Source organism: Indicator indicator, chromosome 5, assembly GCF_027791375.1.
Source record: "Indicator indicator isolate 239-I01 chromosome 5, UM_Iind_1.1, whole genome shotgun sequence".
NCBI lineage: Eukaryota > Metazoa > Chordata > Aves > Piciformes > Indicatoridae > Indicator > Indicator indicator.
Window position 1 is genome coordinate 35,067,768 of NC_072014.1, and position 14,701 is coordinate 35,082,468.

General features: G+C 39.1%; 1 protein-coding gene across 1 annotated transcript in view; it reads right to left on the reverse strand.

Moving 5' to 3' along the window:
* NCKAP5 (NCK associated protein 5) overlaps positions 1-14,701 on the reverse strand; it is a 362,638-nt gene that overhangs the window by 136,266 nt on the left and 211,671 nt on the right. Inside the window, exon 5 of the mRNA XM_054381294.1 lies at positions 3,732-3,822. Within this exon, the coding sequence (XP_054237269.1) occupies positions 3,732-3,822 (91 nt within the window). The remainder of the gene's footprint in view (positions 1-3,731; positions 3,823-14,701) is intronic.

A 14,701-nucleotide genomic window follows, 5' to 3' on the forward strand; every position in this document is an offset into this window, starting at 1 on the left:
ACCAGAAGGACAAATTTAGGATGGGAAGTCTGTGGTATACTTGTTTTAATGCCTTGAGTTCAAGTACTTCACCGAATTATTTCAGGGGATCACTGTCCTTAGATAAACTACTTGTGTCTCAAATGAGAATAATATTATGAGGCATTGGTATGTTCTTACTTCTAGGTGGACAGCGCTTGTTTGAAACATCATGAAGCTCTTACATACTAAATCCTTTTAATCACATCACCTTTTAAGCAAGAAGTAAGATGGTTCACGGCAATTCAAATCACACATATTATTGTCCACATTTATGTGAGCAGTCATTATCAATCTTCCCACAGTTACTAGTATGTAAAATGGTAAAAGGATAATTTTATTTACAGTCTCATTTCATAATTCACTTACCCTAAAGAAATCACACCATCAATTTGTAAATCCAGCAAATTAAATTCCCATAGGACAGTAAGCTCTATGGAAAGGATTAGAGTATTTTGTTTCAAGTAAGAAGCCCCACAAGACATAACACAGTATTGTAATAATACTGCATACTCTGAGATCCATCTTATTATTATTCTTCCAACATGATCACTATGCAACATTTAATGTTAATTAGCAAGAATATATATTCTGGAGTCAGGCATATTGATAACATAATAAGAACTCCATTTCATACATCCCAGAACAATAATTAGATCTGCAGAAAACAAACATGTAGACAATGGTCAATAGATCAAAAGTGTTTATTGCACAGAGGTATCTTTTATGACTGCTGAGATATTAATTTGACCAGGCTTCACACACTAAAACTAAACATACTGACAGAGAATATGGGATATATGCTGGCAAGTCACACTGGAGATCACCTAGGTTTTGTCCTCGCTCGTTATGAAATATGTGGTTATGAAACTGCAGTGAAATCTCATATTCTATTGCACTGAGTACTGATAATATTGTTCTGATCATAAAACAGTAACCACAGAGCACAGGTATGATTCAGAATGTGATCCATTAGGTAACTGATTGTAGAGGACAGCTTTCAAAACAATGTTAGCATTTACACATTCAATAATTTTTGTGTATGCATATGAAAATATATCACTTGGAATGCAGACCACAAAAACCTTTTTTCCATGTGTTAGTTCACTTCAGTTACAAACACAGGATGATGATATGGTTATCATGTTCCCAAACCCCTGAATATACCATTGTTTTTAAGAAACATTAACCAGGTTGTACATTCACTTTCTATTCCCAGTTGTGAATTACCCTACATTAAAAAAAAACCCACAAACAAAACTGCCTGAATGCATTTTGAAAGACACAAATGAAATGCTTCTATCACAATATTGATACCTCTTGCCAAACCTGGACACAGTGTTTGCAACGAAATTCATCCTATATGTAGACAAAGTGTTTGTACATGACTTCCACACAGTTAGTGCCAGTAACACATTAACGTTTTTCGATGTTAAACACTCGGTAAACATTTCATATCACAGATTCTTTGCCAGCTACTTGTTTTGAAGAGCCTTTGGGTATTAGCTTTTATTACTACATGCAGTTGTTGCCTAAATCACACTGCATAGTTTTTACCATGTGCCTGAATAACAAACACATCCAAGTGAAACATCTCTGACCTACGCTGCAGGTAGCCATACAACGTCAGGAATGGACTGTTTTGCACATGAATAGAGCCATTCCTTGAAGTTCCCAGCAAACAAACTATCTGAAGTTTGTCATAAAAGTGAACCAAAGAGATGTGAGGATGAATGAATCAAAGAGAGATTCAGAAAACCCACAATGCTCATGGAAATATTCTGCATTTTTGACCTGTTTTACCAAAGACAGACTGGTATATGATGCAGCAGCCTAGCCATTCCTCCAAGAAAGGGAAAACTACTGCTTCCAAGTCATGAATTAGGAAAAGAAATTCATAAGCAAAGAAAATTACATACCAGGATTACTTTAATCATGAGTGAAAGCATTCCCAAGAGCAAGAGAAGAACAGAAAGAGAAGGAAGCTGTTGTGTTTGGGTCAGAAAATAAACCCAAGAGATTCTACACAAACCACACCACAGAAATTATTCTTCTGGCTGGCATGAAACATCACATGCCTATGTCAGTATGGCCCCAAAGGAGAAAAAAACCAAAAATCATAACCAAATTCTTCCTTTTTTCAAAAATAAATCACAAATAAATGATGGAGGAAATATACAAGTACCAAAATTGGAATGACTGGTTTATTTCCCCTCTAGGAAAGCAGCATACAAAATTTCAAATTTCAAATTTCAAAAGCTAACTTTTTTCCTGTTTAGTGCCCAAAAGAAAAATGGACATCCAAAGCTTCAGTTTGATAAAAAGAAACTGAAGTAGTTTTCTGCTTTTCTTGGTGAGAGTGCATATCAAAACACAAAGAAGCTAAAATCTAATTGTGGTGCCACCTTACCTTATGTATATGGAAAAGCAGATAATAAAACCATTCTAGTTGTCTTAAATAGACAAGTAATACACCTGAAGAAGAGACTGACACCAAACCTATTTAGAACACCCACTGAATAGTGGCAGAAGTGACAGGAAGTATGGATTTAAATCCTGAACCAAGGGAAGGGAACTGAGTTTCATCTTTGCATCCCAGAAGATCAGTGAGTAAAATATAGATGCTTTTATCACCAGTTTCTAAAAGCACAATATTCTATTATAACTTCGACAAAAAGTGTAATTTGTCCTGAAATTAAATTTTACAGGCTATCATTTTAACAGGAAAAATTTATTATTTTGGAAGGTTAATCTAAAAGATTTGTTTCCCTTCAGTCCAAGCTTAAAACGAAAATTTAATTACAGTGATAAATGCTCTTTAATATACATTTTTGTTTAGTGAGATTGCTGAATTTTTGATCTATTAGTTGTAAGAATGGACTCATAGAACTAGAATTTTTGAAAAGTGTTTTATCTGAAGGTTTGCTACCTAGAATAAGCTTTAGTATATTATTTCAGCATTTTATGTCTTTATAAGGAATTCTCATTCTCTTTAAAAAGATACAGGATAGGACTGACTTCATTAAGTGTTTTTTTTTAAGAATTCATGTGCAGAATATCTGATTAAATGGGATGGTTCTCATTCCTGTTTCAAGACACTTAAGGAGGCTTTCCACCACGTCAGGGTCACTGCTTCCAGAATACACTAGTCCATTAGGAAAACGTAAAACTGTCCTGTCTCTTAAACAGCATAAACAAACCTGGTTCCCTTTGAAAAATGTCCAGCATCTGGACACTCCCTCTCTCCCAAGTGAGGATGACAAAATGCACTTGCCACATGCAACAATAAGAAACTCTAGAGCTTGCTATGGACGCCTCACCCCCAAGAAGAACATGAATGGATAAGTTACCCATCACAATCAGAAGGCTGAGTTGTCAGAAACATCTATGTTTTTTAGAGATGCTGGAATATATTCCTTAATCTATTAGGTGCTTTAATACAATCTTCAAAACTTATTTTCCTGTCCCCTGTTAACTGTGAAGAACACCACAGATAATACAATGACAATATTGAGGAATGAAATGAAACTCCTTAAATTCTTGTGAAAGAACATCTGGGAAAAAAGTGTAGATGGCACCAATCTCCACTTACAAGTACTCATAACTAATAAACAAAAAGAGAAAACAATGCCAGATACATTTCTCTCAGTAGCGTGATTTTTGTTTTAAAGAATTTTTCTACCACAAGAAAACAGGTAATAAGTCACTAATACCTGATATACCTTCATGATATTGACAGTTCCTTCTCCATGCTGGCCTGGGGATCCTTGGTTCTGCAGCAGATTTCTCACTGTGTCCTCCATTCTAGACAATAAAAATATTTGTAAAAGTCAACTGTATGGAAAAAACAAAAACAAGAGTTGCATACAGTGTTTCCGTTCATTACAAGAGCCTAATGCATCCATGGCTACCATGAAATTAATATTTAAAGACAATCCTGGCCTTGTAATGTTCTCATACTCCATGTTATGAATAACACATTAAGGGCATCCTTTTATCTTCAGAATATGCACAGTAATTAGTTGTATTGTTAAAACCCAACTGGAGCTCAGTTACAAAAATTAAAACCAAATGTGTGCAAGACATCACCTTGTCAACAGCATAAGCCAACACCACCTTACAATTACTGTCATTTAGGAACAAAATGAGTCAGACTAAAAAAACCCACAACCTGCTGTATTTCTAGCCAATTGTCAGGTTTGTGCAATTTAGACAGACTGTAAAACACATTACCAGTATGTACTCTCTGCGTTATAGGTGCAGCAGTGTGTGCCAGTACATTTGTTTATAGAGGCACTGCTGCTGAGAACATTCACCCTTCTCTGCCCTTTCAATGGGATGTAAAAAGCAAGTGTGGGCTACAATCTGGTACTACTGGCTCATGAAAACAAAATCAGCTTCAGTTCCATCAATGAAAGAAGAAAGGTTTGCACTTCCATTTCAGGTGTTAATAAACACTATCAAAAGTTGTCTTTGATCTACACACATTCACCAAGCATGTTAAAACTGATAAGGCTAGCCTTCCTGAAGGGAGGCTGAACAGAACAGAGTCCTCCTCCTTTGCACAGTAGGACTGCTGGGAATAACAGAACCCACCTACAAACACGAGTTCTATTCAAGGTGGATCAGAAATTAAATCCCATGGGCTTATGAGATGTCACTGAGGCTTAGGAGATGTCACCATAGCCACAAATAAAGAGTCTGCAACTATAGCTGGTTTCAGCTCTGTGAGTCTGGGTAAGAAAAGGAAAGCGATCAAAAGCCAGAGAAGCAGCAATAGACACAACAACAAAGATGCTGGGTTTCACCACAAAAAGTGCTGAGTGACAATGCCAGCCAAAGGTCCTCTCACTTCTCCTCACTCGCTGTCTCCTCAACCCTGTACAGCTTCTGCAGCTGTGTATATACACCAGTTTTTCTCTCCCCTCCTCCCCCCTTTTCATGTTGTCTGTTCTTTTCCTTTTAAGCTATCTCAATCCCTTGACATAGTTGGAAAAACAGCACAGCTGGCACAGGGGCTGGAGAAAGGAACGCTGCTGTGGGTACAGGTGTGTGGGTGACAGGGAGGCAGGAAGGAAAAAGGTGAAGAATATCTTAAGTTACATTGCTAGATATGTTGTATATTAAAATTGTGACCTCGAATACAGAGCCACTATTCCTAGGCACATCAGACCAGAAACTGTCTGCTGTTATTTCCTCTGTGTTTAGGAAAACATGATTTTTGTGTCCCATTCTTTGCAAATGCAATTGAGCAGAAGAGTTATTCAGAGAGTATAATTTTTTTTTTTATGTCTAAAGTAACAATCCAGTAAGACAGCAAATATTAGCTAACAGCTCTGATCAAAGGCCAACATTATCTTTTATATAAGCCTCAGAGTCTTTCTTTTCTTTCAGTCTTATCAGAATGAATGGTATTGGCTAATTTAGCAATGATACGATGTTTTGTTATGTTTTCTCCTTTCAAGTCAGCCAGCCACACTACTTTTCGAGAGGCTGATACTGGATATTCATTCTACTCAGATGAACACTGACATTTTACTTATTTGTGTGGTTTTGGTTTTGTTTTTTGTCATTGATGTGCAGGCTTCTACATTGCCAGAATGCCCACAGAATAGTTGGACCATCTGTTGACCAAATGTGAATAAAACCAAGCCAGCTCTAATCTCTAGTGCAGACAGTGGTGTACTTTTTCAGTTGCAGATTGGAACCATTTCTGCTCATAGGTTGACCTTAATCAGATGTCTTTTACACAAAAGACCAAATGATTTTGCTTCATAACATACATTCCTGTGCAGTCCTCACCTCTTGCTCATCATTCCATTTTAAAATTAATGATGCAGTAGGATTCTTAATTATTGTGCTTCCAACTCTAGTCCTGCATAAAGTTCTTACAAATTTATAAACAGGCAAATATAGGAGAAAGAATAGATTCAATTACCACTAAAATCAGAGTTTTTCAATTGAGGCCTAATAGTATTAAGGAAAATATAGTCTACATGTATTTTAGTATCATCAGTTTAACTTGAACAGAAAAAAAAAACTTGGTATGTCATTTCATCCCCAGTCAAATTCAGACAGTAGGCTTTGGACAAGATGATGAAAAGCCTCATAGGGACTTGGTGAGCATACAGTATCATGTGGCAATCACAGACATCTCCCATCAGTGCTCAGATTTCTATGCCACAGAAAAATCTTTGTAGCATGATGAAGAGCTCAGTTTAACACAGCTGAGACTTCCTGTTTTGTTGTTTGTAACTACTATAAAGAGTTTGTAAGAGCTGACAGCCATAAAGCTGAACCGCAGGTGTAATGCTGACACTGTCTGTGTGGTCACATCACTGTAAAGCCAGCACTGAGAGGATCTTACATGCTTTAGGTACCCATGGAATACCTGAAGGGAAAGAGAAAACTAGTTTCTGTCAAACGAGGAGATGAAATATGCTTGCAGTCAAGTTTGCTGCAAAGCTCTGATGGCCAGTAAGCTATAAGCTGCTGCTTGATCACTGGCATGCCAGTTATCCATTTTTAGGAAGGATTGCTTAACCAAACATGGCACAGGATAATAATTGAGACTTGTTTCTTATAAATTAGAATCTTTGAACCATGAATTAATGGTACCTTAATGGAAAAGTTGATCTACAATACTCTCCACAATAACAGTACCTGCCAAAAGGATTTAATATAAATTAAAGAATAGGAAAAAAAAGTCGAGCCTCTATAAACTTAACTTGAAACCCCATGTTTTGCTCCCAAGGCTTCTAAACGACATGCAAATTTTGGAAGTGAAACAGAAGAATTATGAGCTTTATGAATGGCTACTTCTACACATTGATTTATATTTTTTCACCTTCTGGTAATCACAAAAGGTTATCTTCTCTTGGTCATGATTCTAATATCCCAGATGGACCCACTTCAACATCAAGCACTTGCTGATTACATGTAGACTAGCTATCCCCCCATGCATGTATTCTGCTTGCATGCTGGACTATACTAAAAAAACTGTTTTTGCCAAGGATTCTGTGCATCTTGTGTAACTATCAAGCTGTAATAATCTGCAAAAACAGTCTCTAAAGCTCACCATTCCTGAGTCTGTATTCTTCAATCACTATTTAAGAACACTTGTTTTCCCCTTTCTTTAGTGCTCAATTTACTAACTCATCTGAAGCATCTCACCTAGTACCATTACATTTTCTGTTACATCTATTATTTGAATAGAAAATCAAAGTTTTCTTAAAACTGAAGTGTTCCTTTTAAAATGTATTTTTTTAAAAGCAATTTTCTTTAAGGGAAAAAACTAATCAAATCCATGTTTGAAAGAAGCCTTTTAAGTTTCTTGACAAAATGTCACTTTAGAGTAGGGATGCAGTCCTCCACCAGTCCTACTAATCTAAGGCCAAAATTTCTCCAAGACAGTAGTAGAAACAAGGCACTCTGAAATCAGAAGTTGCTCATGGAATATGAGAGTTTAAGGAACATAAAATATTAATGCTACTGTGGAAAGCACTGTCAAGATTTCGTCTGGAATATTATCTGCAACTACAATCATCAATGTTCAGGAGGAGCTCATTCAGAGAGTATTCACTGAAGAGACAGTGCTGAGGTTGCTTAGAGGAATTGAGAGTCTGTGTCCTGAGAAAAGACTAAACAATTTATCTTGCTAAACTTAAGAGACCAAGAGCTTACATGGGTATGAATTCCACGAGGGAATCAGTGAGAAAAGGTAAAATGGGAAAGAAAAATACATCAACCTAAGGCAAAACTAGATGGGAATAGAGACTCTGAACCAGCCTGCCAGGTAGAATAACAAGACGAGAAACTTGAGCGGTTTAAAACCAGAGCTGAGCAGTTAGTAGAATTAATTACACAGCAGAGTCAAGAGCTGAGGACATGAATTTATGATCCACAGGCCTTTGCTGCTGTTCCTCCTGAAATATAATTAGTCATTCCTACATTTAAAACATGTAATTTGTCCCGTACTGTTGAGAGAATACCAGGAAATCAATTCAACTGGAAGGTACTGATATTTACCTTGTCCTTGTTTCTGTATGTTTCTGGCCAAGGTGAGGAAAGGAACCTCTGGAATGGTGGAAACATTGTTCCCTGTCCATAAGGGATGCTTAAGGATCCAAGATGGCAGAAGGAAGCTGCCTCTGTACCTTTCCTGCAACTCAAATCTTGAACTGCAGGAAACTTCCTTTTAAAGTTTCTTGATGTTATGTTTCTGACAGCTGTGCTGCCTTCATTTCCTTGCCTGGCCTTGCTGCTGCAACTCATGGCATGTGCCAGAGCATGGTTTCAATGAGGCCAGAAGAGTCAGTCCCTGCTGGGATAGATAAATCACTGCTAGGCAGTTAGGTTCCTGACTTTCAATTTTTTCAGGATCATCTTCATAAATGGCCACCTCCTTTGTGTTGTCGCCTAGCAATTCTGGGACATTGTCAGAAAACCTGCCTGCTTTGTGCCTCTCCCAGTTCTGTCATTTCAAGTGAACCAAAGCCACAGGCTATTATGTTGAGGTCCTCCCCAAGAACAAATTTTAACACCATACAGGAATTATCTTCCCTCAAATACAGTAATTCAAGGAGACACAAGAGTTCTCTCAGCCCTCTAACTCTGCTGAAACTTCCCCATATATTCTCAGTTCCCAAAAAGTTATTTCAGATCCCTTTCAGCCAGGTTTAATGATTCCATTCCTTGAAACAGATGTCTCTCAGTTTGCCACACTAACTTCAGAGGTGAAAAGGATTTTCTCTGGGCAACCACTCCACTGCAGAGGAAACCCATTCTCTTCTCTGTTTTTTTTCCACTGCATATCCTTTAGAGGAATTTGATCTCCCCACACCTATTTTTTTTTTTTTTGACAGAACAACTTTTCCTTGACAAAAATCCTGTTCTTTGATTCTCTTTCTAGCACAGGGAATGAACACTCTCTTTTAGCCCATGCTCTGTTCAGGCACATTCCACACAGCTTTTTTTACAACGGTCCCTCCAGGGACAGGTAGCACATAGTTGCTCCAACTCTAGAAGGTATGTGACAGCTTCAACTCCTTCTCCTTTGACCTACTTCCTTCAAGATTTCCATGGGCTGGCAGGTACCTTTTGCTAGGTGCTATCACCTTCCGTTTTCATTGCCCTCAAGCTGAGGTGAGAGTAGTGGGTGGTTATTTCAAATGCATGTCACAAGGATTCTGTCAACTTGATACTAACTTACAAGCTCAAGGAGATGTGTCCAGAAGTTTCTATAAAATCTTAGTGCAGTGATTGAGGTTTGTATTTCAGCTTTTTCTTTCCTCTGATGCTGTATAGCAGGTGCATTTTTAAAGTCTTGGAGAAAAATATCAAGCACAGATATTTCTCCATCACTAGCTTAACTTAGGCCTGTGCAACCAAAGTTCTCAGGTGAGTATTTTCACCCAGCTGCTACCTGTGAGACAGCTGCTACCTGCCTCTCTCTTGGGCAGTCTCTGTCTTATGTCTCTTGAATTCTATTTTTTTTTAGTTAGAGTTTCCTGCAGAAGCATCTTGAACTGTCCACCCCCTCCCTACTGCTTGATCACAGACAAAGGAGCAGGTTCCTACTTGGTTTCTCAGTTTCTTCTTGGTTCACCCATGAATCAGCTGGTATATTCACCAGCTGGACCACAGTTGCTTCTTTGGACACAGCAATCTGTCTGGCTTTGGAGGCAGACTTCTGTGTTTCTGTCCAAGCCTTCCAGCTCTCTCTAAAACCACAATCCAACCAAACAAAAAGATTCTCTCTGACTCAGCTTCCAGATAAATTTGTTTGCTTACTCATATGTAGTTTCAAACTTCAAGTTTGGGGTTACCTGTACCTCATTTCCTTCACCACTCCATTCAAAGCTCTGCAATGGGTCAGCTTAGACTCCCTCCTTACAGTGAATTCCTCAAACTACCAAAAGTCTTCAAAGCAAACAAATACATACAATCCCATCTCCTGAAAAAGTTAAAAAATCAGATTTTAGATTAGGCACCCGACTCTTTTAAACAGGGAAAGTATCACAATGGCTTTACAAGACTTAAAAGAAACACAAAAAGCTCATCAAACACGAGCTCCCGTTCACTGCATCCTTGCAGGAGGTGTCTGTCCTTCTACCTGGTTTCAATCAAACTAGTGGCTCTCTGAACTGCAGACTCTGCTTACTCCCCTCTGGCCCCAAGGGTTTCCATTAACTCCACAGATGTCTGCCTGCTTTCCTCAACAATCCCACTGATTTGCAGGCTCATCTCCAGGCTGTGCAGAGACCTGCCAGCCACAGTGACAGCCTGGAGACCCTCTGCTCTCCTCAGTAAGCCACGGTGATCCCCAGGAAGAAGTGTCCCCCCCTTCTTGGGTCTGTATCTAAGCCTGCTATCTCAGTGCACCTGCTGCAGAGCCCTGCAGCACACTGTTAGGCCGTTGCTTTGAGCGGGGATGGATCCAGAGACAGCCGTGAGCTTTTCCAAAGAATTTAGATATTGGAAATGGATTAAAAAAAGCAAAGAGATGGAAAACAGGTTTGTGGTAAACTTAAAAGAGAACTGACAGATGGGAAATGCTGGGGCTTTAAACCATTGGGGGTTTTCTCCATATTTTCAGTTCTGCTTAAGATATGACATTGGTACATGCCTTATAGCAGTGTGCTGGGCAAAGCCTACAGAATGCACTATATCCAGCCTTAATGTTTCAGTTTGAAAATAAAGTAATAATATCCTTTATAATGGTAAAGACACATATATATATTTTTGTTCTCTTTCTGTTCATCAGTATGAGTGTTTATCAATCCAGAAATACTAAGGCAAATTCTTCTCTTGCAGCAAATTCTCCTTTTGCAGCAGCAACATGGATCTTCCCCAGTCACAGGCTCTGTGGTGATAGTTCAACCCAGTAATACTCACTGGTGGCATGCTCTTTTCACATACCCATGCTAAACTCCCCTTCCAAGAACATACTCAAAGTAAACTCAAACTGTTGCCTGAAGGGCAATCTATCTAAAGAAGAGCAGCATATAAAATAAAGTATCTTGTACATGATGTGGGCAGCTATTGCAAGGATCTGATGGAATGAAACAGGTCTCAAGTTCTATCTACAAGACTGGAGAAAGATTCTTCTTTTGAATGATGACCTACTCAGGTGCTTTATCCATTAGACCATACCATCACCTTAAAACTACACTGAATTGAACAGCTAAGTACATTTACACATTTGAGCCACTGACCATTGAGGACGAGCAATTTCCAAGGTGTAAGTGAGGATTTGGAAAGACCTCAGCATTGGCATATCACTGCTCCCAAACAAGTCTGAATTCTGTTATCACGAAATGGCAGACCTGACATTTCTCTGAAACTGCTCTAACTGCCATCTGAGCCAGGAAATGTTGGAAATGTTCTTTCTGCCATACAGATTTCACTCATCAAGCTTACACCTACAGCAAAAAGTTTCTGAACTGCAACAGAAATCAGTACTAATGTTTGTTTCTGTGTTGAATAGACAGACAAATGCCATATGGACTGCATGGGTGCTTTCCATCACCAGTCCCATAAATTAGTTTGCAATGTCTGTAAGTTACAGGCATGGAGGACAAAACAAAAGCAGGCCAAGACTAAGCTCCACAGAAAAGCTTCCCAAGGCAATTGAAAGGAGTTGCTCCTCCTACAACTTGCAAGTTACATATTTGGGACGTTAGGACAGGAGATATTTTCATTAACTATAACCAGACGTGTAGAGAAAGCTAGTTCTCATGTCAGCATAAACATATGCTCCTAAATCCAAACTGTCTTCATGCTAGAGGCACCAGATATAGTCACAGCAATTCAGCATAACTAAAAGCGGCAGAAAAATTGCAGATTACCACACAATCAGACTGCTGTTTTCAACATTGTAAACAGGTATTTGCTTTCCCACATTTGCAAATATATACACATGTGTATATATATGAATAGATGCCTACCAGCTCCTTCAAATACACATAATTTATCCTGTATATAAGCACTCTGATGCAGACTAACTGCTATTGCTTTTATTTATTTCTTGGAATGTAAAACCACTCAAAATTAAAAAGCTCTTTTTCAGTTCTGAGTCACAGCTTCAAGGTGGTACCAGGACCACTTTGACATAGCTACATAAGTATCTGTCTGTTTTCCACAAATAGCAAAGATTCTATATGGAGGGAGGCAGCTTTTGTGGAGTTAAAGTAGGCACAAGAGAAATGCAAGGTGAAAATGAAGTCTGTCATCAACGAGCATTTGCTGAACCCTGCACAATGCAAACAAGCTGTTCTTACACATTTTCATGCTACACAGCCCATCATGAAGATTTCAGGCTCAGTCTGCAAAGTGCAGTGGTCAACACCCACCTAAACTGCCCAGAGTACAGACAGCAGCTAAGAGGAAGGACTTTTTTCCCTTCTGCAGAAATTATCATGATTTGTTTTCAGCCTCTGACTCCCCAAACACTTATATGCAAAACACTTACAGTACCTAACTCTTCTGATTAAGTGGCTCTTGAGCATGCATGTTTTGCTGTATAGAAAGGTATCTAATCTTGTTGATTTACTCACCATGTGGCAGTTTAGGCTGGGTGCCCCCTGCCACTGCTGCATGAGATACACCTCTGGTGTCCTGGGTGCTCACCCAATAGGGGTGGACACAGGAAACGGCGTATTTCTACCCATAAATCCTGCACCCTATAAGGCCATCTGCAGAGTCATTCTATTCCTCTTTCTTCCCTCTCTGCTCCCATGAGGGATGTCCTCTCTTATCGGGTAATGCCGGGGGAGTATCCTCAAGGCCTCTTAGGCTTGTCTAGGCCTAATGTCAGGAGGAGAATGGAGGGGGGGCAGTCTCAGACCTGGCCAGCCTGAGACTTGCCTAGCAGTGGAAGGGGGAAGAAAGAGCCCTGGGGGTTTGGGTTTACCCTCAGGTGGGAAGAAGGGAAGGATTGGGAAGCCTTTGGGAATTCTGTGAGGGGCTCTGTACGCTTTGGGATACTCTTTGTCACTATGCTTTGTAGTTTGTAGTTCTCTGTAGCTTCACCAATTGCTTTTCCATTTAAACTTTCTATCACTTCCATTTAAACTTTCCATCACTCACCAATCCGTTTGTGTGAGTCTCATTCTTTTGTCCCTTTCGGGGCAAGAGACGATCTGTCTGGCCCCAAACCAGCACACACCACTAAGCATACATGCCATTGAAATTGTTCAGAAAGTTCCATTGTATCAAACACCATAAAACATGCCCTGATGCCTTCAGAGGCACAGACTGTGAAGTTCATTAAATTCTTGCATTCTTTTCCCCTTAAAATGTTATTTGTGAATTTAATACCTTTTAAAAAATATTAATGGAGCAAATGTGACTCTAAAATAAATAAACACTGAAGAAACCACTCCCAATTTGGTTCAGTAACTTAAATTTTATATCAAAAGTCAAATGCACAACAGCAACGTCCCTTTCCTGATAGTGTACAGCCAACTGCAAAGGCCAAAAGGCTAAACTGCAAATGTTAGCTACACAGGACTCAAGCATGACAAAGTTTTCCACTTTAAACTTGGATTCCCTTGAAACAGCTCACCTCAGATGATCACAAATACAAAGAATAGCAAGAAATCATGATCCTTCTTCCCATCTGTAAGGTTCACTTAAGAGTACTTTCAAAGACAACATGGATTCTTAATCATGTCTTTTCAGTTTCCAAATTTCAGCTCATACAAGCTACAATAACAAAAGAAGGATATGAGACAGTTCTTTGTCAATCAACTAGGATCCAAAGTTTTCTCTTCATGATCAGCTGTGATGCACTCTCTGTGTCACAAGGACCATCTCACATGACAACGCTGACCAAACCACACACACCCCAACATTACTCTCCAAATTATCAAGTTATGGAATGAAAAATATATCAATAAAATGCCTCCATGTGGTTTTCCCCAAAGTAGATCAGGATAGTGAACACCAAGTATCTTCTCTTGATCTTGAATAGTTTCCTTCTATGCAGGTTTCCTGCAGCACTGCCCTGGAACATCACAGTCTCCTATTCTACCAGTGCCCAGCTCAAAAGGACTTTACCCTTCTGGAGGAGAGATTCAGTAAACAGCACCAAAGAAACCTAGGATGTAGAAGTAATTACCATTCAGGCCTTAAATTTCAGTTGGTTAGAAAACAACCACAAAAACAAATCATGTCAGAGGCATAAGAAGGAAAGCTTACTGACTGTAGGTTTCCAGACTCTAGCAGCATAGCAAAATGGCCTAAACAAGTAATATATGGTCACAATAATGGTCTCCAAGGGCTTAATTACCTGTATCATTAGGTAGTGGCAGTCTCTCTACAATTATATTGACAGCCCTTCTACAACCAAGCAGTTGATAATGAGGCAATAAAAATACATGACAACGCACACAAAAGAGTGCTGGAATAGTGTCATATATAGCATCATCAGCTTTGATGGCAATGAGCAAGAAAGGCTGAATTAAACTATTTGTGAACTGGAAGCAAAAACAATCAAGAAAGGCCTAGATATATTTTGTCATTAATAACTTATGTGTGCAAGCCTAGCAAAAGCCAAAGAGAAGAGAAAGAAGGGAAGATTAGTGAAGTGCAAATGAGATGCAAGAAGAAAGAAGGAAAGAGGAGAAGAAGTGGAAGGTGGAAGGGAAAAAAAGGAGAAGGGGAAGGGGGCAGAGGGAAG